The sequence below is a fragment of the Triticum urartu genome, chromosome 3A, assembly GCF_056163025.1.
Source record: "Triticum urartu cultivar PI428250 chromosome 3A, HENAU_Tu73, whole genome shotgun sequence".
Taxonomy (NCBI): domain Eukaryota; kingdom Viridiplantae; phylum Streptophyta; class Magnoliopsida; order Poales; family Poaceae; genus Triticum; species Triticum urartu.
Window position 1 is genome coordinate 167,063,403 of NC_141875.1, and position 8,173 is coordinate 167,071,575.

General features: G+C 46.7%; 1 protein-coding gene across 1 annotated transcript; it reads left to right on the plus strand.

The window, feature by feature from the left end:
• The first annotated feature begins 5,894 nt into the window (after nt 1-5,894).
• On the plus strand, nt 5,895-6,338 carry LOC147979060 (uncharacterized). Its single transcript, XM_087515010.1, has one exon. It carries the CDS (start codon nt 5,895-5,897, stop codon nt 6,336-6,338), a length of 444 nt encoding a protein of 147 aa, XP_087371136.1.
• Nucleotides 6,339-8,173: the final 1,835 nt, after the last annotated feature.

Here is an 8,173-nt window from a genome sequence, read left to right on the forward strand (position 1 = left end):
TATTATCCAAAAATGATCAACCAACTAAGCTTGGGGATGCCCCCGAGTGTCATCCCCTCTTTCTTTTAACGACCATTGGTATTTTACTCGAAGCTATATTTTTATTCGTCACATACTATGTGTTTTACTTGGAGCGTCTTGTATGATATGAGTCTTTGCTTGTTTTATTTTGTGTTTTAAGTCTTTATCCCTTGCTGGACACACCTATTTGAGAGAGCCAAAATCATGTCATGACTTGTTAGAATTGCTATCTTTGCTTAACTTAAATCCTTTATGAGCTATGGACTTGCTCTAGTGCTTCACTTATATCTTTTTGAGCACAGTGTGCTTTAGTATTTTTGAAGAAATGCTCTCTTGCTTCACTTAGATTTATTTGAGAGTTAGTAAATTTTTCAAGAAATTCTCTCTTGCTTCACTTAAATTAATTTGAGAGAAAGAAATATTATGCTCATGATCTTCACTTATATTTGTTTGAGCTTAAGAAAAGCAACACATGAAAATTAGTCCCAAAGTGATAGATATCCAAGAAGGATATAATAAAAACTTTCATGAAGATCATTGGACAAAATAAACTTGATTCTTAGTAGTAGTTTTGAGATATGATGATGTGATATGTGAGTCTTCTTGATGAGTAATTATGCTTTAGTAAGAATATTGGTGTTAAGGTTTGTGATTCCCTATGCAAGCACGGAAGTCAATAGTCATGCAATGAAATTATATCCTACTTGTGGTGCATTATTCGGTGTTAGTTATGCTTAATGCTCGCTTATGAGATTATTCGTTTCTTGGTTGGTCGCTTCTCAATCTTTTGCTAGCCTTCATTTTGCACTAAGTATGATCTCTACTTGTGCATCCAAAAACCTTTAACCAGTTTTGCCACATGAGTCCACTATATCTACCTATATGCGGTATTCTTTTGCCGTTCTAAGCAAATTTTCACGTGCCATCTCTAATTTTCAAAATAAACGTCTCTTTTGTGTGTTCGTTTCGCTCACGGAGCAGTGAGGGGTGGCTAATATTTTCCATGCTAGATGTGTTATTCTCACGATGAGTGTTTATTCACTTGTCATTGCACGAGAGTAAGGCAAAGGTATTAGGGATGCCCAATCCTGAAATGAAAAAAATGAATTTACTTTATGTTGTCAAATAATAAATTCCTTGGAAAGTGTTAGTATGGAGGGCAACCGTGGATACGGCTAGCCATGGAAAGTGAAAGTATGGTGGAAAAAGAAATAAACTTTATATTCTGTTTGGGAACCGCCTATGATATATCTAAGCATGGAAAGTATTGGGAACTCTAAGTCGTTTTCGTTGGTGGGATGGATACACCTCCCAAAATGTTTTTATCTCTAAGTTTTTCGCTTTGAGCTTCGGCACGTCTACAAATCACTACTTCCCTCCACGAAGGGCCTTTCTTTTACTTTATTCAATTTTTATTTTTGAACTTGAGTCTCCATCTTCTCTTATAAAAGCACCAACTAGGAGGCAATATGATCGTACTTGAGTATTGGGTGTAGCTAATATGCGAGTGTGTTTAACGAATGGATCAATGGTTGAGCATGATGGGCTAGGGATAACTTATTTTAGCGTTGATATTTTTAAATACATGGTTGCTTGTTGATATGCTTTAGTATTTAAATTATCATGTCAAAACTAGACTATTACTTTGAACAATATAAAAGTCCAAATGTCCATGCTATAAATAAAAGAATATGATATGACATGTTAGGCAGCATTCCACATCAAAAATTCTGTTTTTATCACTTCCCTACTCGAGGACGAGTAGGAGTTAAGCTTGGGGATGCTGATACGTCTCCAACGTATCTATAATTTTTGATTGCTCCATGCTGCTATATTATCAATCCTGGATGTTTTATAATCATTTTATATCATTTTTTGGTACTAACCTATTGACATAGTGCCAAGTGCCAGTTGCTATTTTTCCATGTTTTTTACATCGTAGAAAATCAATATCAAATGGAGTCCAAATGCCATGAAACTTTACGGAGATTTTTATGGACCAGAAGGAACATAATGGGCCCTGGCTGTGCCTAGGGGTGCCCCAAGGGGAGCACAACCCACCAGGGCACACCAGGAGGCCCAGGCGCACCCTGGTGGGTTGTGCCCACCTCGGGTGCCGCCTGGACCGCCTCTTTGCTCTATAAATACCACAATATTCCCAAAACCCTAGGGGAGTCGACAAAATATTGATCCAGCCGCCGCAGAGTCCAGAACCACCAGATCCAACCTAGACACCATCTCAGATGGGGTTCACCACCTCCATTGGTGCCTCTGCGATGATGCGTGAGTAGTTCTTTGTAGACCTTCGGGTCCGTAGTTAGTAGCTAGATGGCTTCCTCTCTCTCTCTCTCTCTCTCTTGATTCTCAATACAATGGTCTCTTGGAGATCCATATGATGTAACTCTTTTGCGGTGTGTTTGTTGGGATCCGATGAACTTTGAGTTTATGATCAAATCTATCTATTTTTATATCCATGAAAGTATTTGAGTTTCTTTGATCTCTTTTATGAATGATTGCTTATAGCCTCGTATTTATTCTCCGATATTTGGGTTTTGTTGGGGATATGACTATTGGGTATGACCCTCCCAGGAAGGGCCGGGTTATACTAATGACGGTTCATCAAGACAAGGCCCGTGAAGATGTTGAATATGGTGGTTCAGATAGTAGGCTTACTAAGGACCTAAAGCCCAAAGGCGGCTTAAGGACCATAGGTATAAACCGCCATATGTGTATGACTTGTATTGTAAGGCAGGCGTAGTTAGTCACCGAGCGGGACACGTTGTGTATGAGCCGGCCGGGACTCCGTGAGCCGCGGGGCGTCAACCTGTGTATATAAAGGGATGACCTGGCGGTGGTTTAGGGCAAGAAACAAGAGAGATCATAAGCCAGGTTAAGCGTATTCGCTCCCTTGTAATCGAAACCCAAGCAATACCACCTCAATTGGAGTAGGCTTTTACCTTCATAGCAAGGGGCCGAACCAGTATAAACTCTTGTGTCCTTTGTCCCGTTTAACCCCTTTAAGCTAACCTAGTTGTGATGGCTCGACTAAGTCCTTTCGCTAGGACATCTGCCATGACAATTCCATGACAGTTGGCGCCCACCGTGGGGCCAGCGCATGGTGGTTTCGAGTTCTTACAGGGCAGCTTCGAAGGGATCAAGGGATACGTTGTGGGCCGGATGACCAAGAGTCATTGCGGCAAGCTCTACATCGACGATGCAGGCTGGGGTCCCGAGGCCGGCTCAATCGAGTACGGGTGCCGGGTCCCCTTTGACAATCCACGTCTTCATCGGCAAGATCGGCGAACCAGGCCCTGAGCCGGACATCTGCACCGACATCATCGAGATGGCTCATCGTGCACGACCCACCTTGGTTCAACCCGCCGTGAAGCGCGCCTTCATTGGATTTATCCATGAGGCAGAATTTGAAGGATCTGTGTCTGGCGGTGAGACGGCCATCTACTCCGACGGTGAATCGTCCACAAGCGAGACTAACTCAACGTATGAGGTGCAAGACAACCGGCTTGGGGGATGTTCTGATGGCGATAGTATTCCGGACCCCTATGAGCCGCTGAACCGGGTCGCGATTTTCATGGCCAGTACACAACCAGGGCAAAATTCTATGACTGCAACAGCGATGATTTCCGGATCAGCAACGACAACGGCGGCCGGGGTAGGAGGCCCTATGCGCCCGCCGGCTCAGGTCTTGTTCGGCTTGTTGGACACTCTGACAACGTTGTTAACAGCAGAGGTTAACCCGGCAAATCAGGCTCAGCATAACATGGAAGTTGCAAAGCTACGAGATGAGATAGCTCAAGCCAAGGAAGTTCTGGCGGCTGAGAACGCTAGGATGACTGCGGAGCGGGCTGCTCTGGATGTTTAGGCACAACGAATTCAGGGAGAGTCCTTTCGGCTCATGTTGGTTCAGAATGCTTCAAATGAAGTCATGAGGAGGAGGCATCAGACTCGTCTACCTTCGATTTATGAGGCGAGAAACCTCTTCAACACGTCTGGAGCAGGGGCGAGCAACCCTCCGGTGGTGAGCTGGGCGGCCGAAGCACCTGGTACTGGAGCGTCGGTTCAGCCACGGGCGGCAGACCCGCCACGTTTGAATAATAATCCACCTCAGTATGTTCCGACACCTCTGGGTCATTATTCTAACCCGTTGGATAATATGATTGCTGCGGCAACACGACTGGTGGCTCTACTAGTTGATGGTGCGTCCCCAACGACAATAGAGACGCGGAGGGCCAGAGAGCTTCTTTACATGGTGTTGGAGCATCAAGCAGCTTATTCTTACAGTCGCGAGCGAGTTCATTCAACTCCTCGTCCAAGCCGTAGTTATAACAGACACATTGACTCCCCATCGGTCTCAAGCAGTGAACGGTGCCTTAACCTACCCCATGGACATGACCCGGCACGCGGCGGTGCTAATGCTCAGACTTTGGTGGATCAAGGTCGAGCGCGTCGAGAGGCTGAGCTGGCGCTTAGTGCACGGCTCATCAACATTCTCCGGCTTATCCAATGACTTCAGTAGAGGCAGGCGTAACCTCCAAAACCTTGGGTGTACCATGTTTAGTGCCAACACTGCGGAACGAGCGTTTGCCCAAAGATTTCAAGGGTCCTCATAAGGTGCCTAACTACACAACTGACTTGCCCCCTGAAGCGTGGGTTGAGAGTTATGAGATGGCCATGGAGCTGTTGGATGTTAGAGATGATGAGTGTGCTAAATATTTTACCATGATGCTGGATGGAACGACCCGTACTTGGTTGAAAGGTCTGCCTGTCAACTCCATTGGATCATGGGCCAAGTTAAAAGTCCGGTTTTACAGAATTTTAAAGATACATGCAAGCAACCTATGTCGATTGTAGATTTGGACTCCTGTGTCCAAGAAGAGGGCAAGTCAACAACCCATTGGGTGCGCCGGGTCTCAACTATCCGGCACTCATCGGATTGTATCAATGCCGGCTCAGCAGTTTTGATGTTAGAAAAGAATTGTCGTTTCATGCCCCTTAAGAAAAAGCTAGGGCGGCTCAAGTGCCACTACAGTGACATGGGGGAGCTGATGGCGTCTCTGGTTAAGTATGTTGAATCTGATGGTACCAAGGACCCCGAGTCTGATGATGAAAAGCCAGGAAAGGGAAAGAAGAGTAGCAACACCAAAGGGCGGCAGTATAACCCGGCAAGTCAGGGAGGCAACAACAAGCGTAAGGCTGATAATAGTTTGGATTTTGTGTCTAACACCAATATGCAGAATAATGGTCAGCGTCGTAAGGGAAAGCTGCCTCCTCGGTTTGGAGGGCCAAGTTTCAATCTTGAGCAGCTGCTGAATCAACCCTGCCCAAAGCATAGCACACAAGAAAGGCAATTCGCTCACCTCTGGAAGGATTGCTTCATTATGAAGGAGTACAAAAATTCCAATCTTTTTCAAAACAATCATGGGCCGGGCGGCGGCTCAGGTTTCGACTCTCACGGTCCGGGTTACGGCGGCGGCCGTTCTAATTCCGGTTTCCAGGGTCAAGGTGGCTTTAATCAACAGTCCGGTCAGGGGAATCAGCAGCAATAGTCTGGTTATCAGAGCAACCCGAAGCAGTTGAATAGTGGGCAGTATCACGTTTTCACCACGAGTTTGTGCAAGAGGGATCAGAAGCTCCATAAAAGGGCAGTGAACGCCATTGAGCCGACGGTTTCCTGTTACTTGCGATGGTATGAGCAGCCCATTGTGTGGAGTCGTGAGGATCACCCACCCCGGGTTGATAATCTAGGTCACTTGGTGCTGGTGGTGGCACCTCAGGTCGGAGGGTACAAATTTACTAAGGTACTCATGGATGGAGGTAGCACCATCAATATCCTTTACCATGATACTTTCCTTCGCATGGGATTAACTGAGAAAAATCTTAAACCATCCAATACTGTTTTCCATGGAGTGGTGCCTGGTAAGTCAGCGTACCCGGTGGGCAAGATCGCTTTGGAAATAGCCTTTGGAGATGAGTATGATTCTAGAGCGGAGACTTTAACATTTGAAGTTGTTAAAATCCAGAGCCCGTATCATGCTCTATTTGGACGATCGGCTTATGCAAAATTTATGGCGAGGCTGCGTTATGTTTATTTGCATCTTAAGATGCTGGGTCACAAGGGCACTATCACGGTGCGTGGAAGTCGCAAGATAGCCTTGGAGTGTGAAGAAGGCGATGTTGCTTATGTTGAGTCTATTTGTGCAACAGAGGAATTGAAATTTTACAAGGATAATGTTGACCTGGTAGATATGACGTCTCTGAAGAAGCCAACCACAGAGCATGACCCCTTGTTAAAAGTTTAACTCGACAGATGACACTAAGTTAGTTGACTTTGTTCCTGGCAATTCGTCCCAGCAGTTCAGCATCAGTGCTAATCTGGATCCAAAATAGGAAAGCGCGCTCATCGAGTTCATCCGTGAGAACTGGGACATCTTTGCATGGAGACCTTCTGATATGCCAGATGTACCGAGGGAACTCGCTGAGCACACTCTTAATATTGATCCAAAATTTAAACTGGTCAAGCAATTCCTTCGTCGCTTTAATGAAGAGAGGCGTAAGGCCATTGGTGAAGAAGTGGCTCGGCTTTTGGAGGCTAGGTTAATTGTTGAAGTTTTTCATCCTGAGTGGTTGGCTAACCCAGTGCTTGCACTTAAGAAGAATGGCACTTAGCGTTTGTGTGTGGATTACACAGATTTAAACAAGGCTTGTCCGGCTGATCCCTTTGCTCTCCCTCGTATAGATTAAATTATTGATGCTACGGCGGTTGTGAGCGCCTGAGTTTTTTGGATGCTTATTCTAGTTATCATCAGATCAAGATGGCAGTTAAGGACCAGGACAAGACAACTGAGGGAGTCCTGGATTAGGGGGTCTCCGGACAGCCAGACTATATCCTTTGGCTGGACTGTTGGACTATGAAGATACAAGATTGAAGACTTCGTCCCGTGTCCGGATGGGACTCTCCTTGGCGTGGAAGGCAAGCTAGGCAATACGGATATGTAGATCTCCTCCCTTGTAACCGACCTTGTGTAACCCTAGCCCCCTTCGGTGTCTATATAAACCGGAGGGTTTAGTCCGTAGGACAATATACAATCATACCATAGGCTAGCTTCTAGGCTTTAGCCTCTATGATCTCGTGGTAGATCAACTCTTGTAATACTCATATCATCAAGAACAATCAAGCAGGACGTAGGGTATTACCTCCATTAAGAGGGCCCGAACCTGGGTAAACATCGTGTCCCCTGCCTCCTGTTACCATCCACCTTAGACACACAGTTCGGGACCCCCTACCCGAGATCCGCCGGTTTTGACACCGACATTGGTGCTTTCATTGAGAGTTCCACTGTGTCGTCACCACAAGGCTTGATGGCTCCTTCGATCATCGGTAGTGATGTGGTCCAGGGTGAGGTTTTCCTCCCTGGACAGATCTTTGTATTCGGCGGCTTCGCACTGCGGGCCAATTCGCTTGGCCATCCGGAGCAGATCGAGAGCTACACCCCTGGCCATCAGGTCAGATTCGGAAACTTAAACTACACTGCCGACGTCCGTGGAGACTTGATCTTCGACGGATTAGAGCCTCTGTTAGGTGCGCTGCACAGTCACGACAAGCACGACGTAACTCTGGCGTCGGACAGTGTTCGGGAGATCGCATCTGCAACTACTCCGACCGTCAATCCGGAGCAAATCGTGCCATCCGAGAGCGGAGGGATAGACCCTGCCATGGAGACCGCACTCTCAGTGGCGATGGAGCCAGATACTGACTTCACCCCTTACGAGAGCCGTGTCGCCAAACCACTGGATTCACCTCCTGCCACGAACTCTGAGCCGCTTACATCCGTGCCCGTCGAATCCGGCTGGGCGCCGATCATGGAGTTCACCTCCGCGGATATCTTTCAGCACTCGCCCTTCGGCGATGTGCTAAATTCATTGAGGTCCCTCTCCCTGTCAGGAGAACCTTGGCCGAACTATGTCCGGCTAGAATGGGATGCAGACGACGAAGAAATTCGCTGCCCACCCACGACCCACTTAGTAGCCATTATCGAAGATTTAACCGACATGCTCGATTTCGACTCTGAAGACATCGACAGTATGGATGACGATGCAGGAGACGAGAAGGAACCACCGCCCACAGGGCACTGGA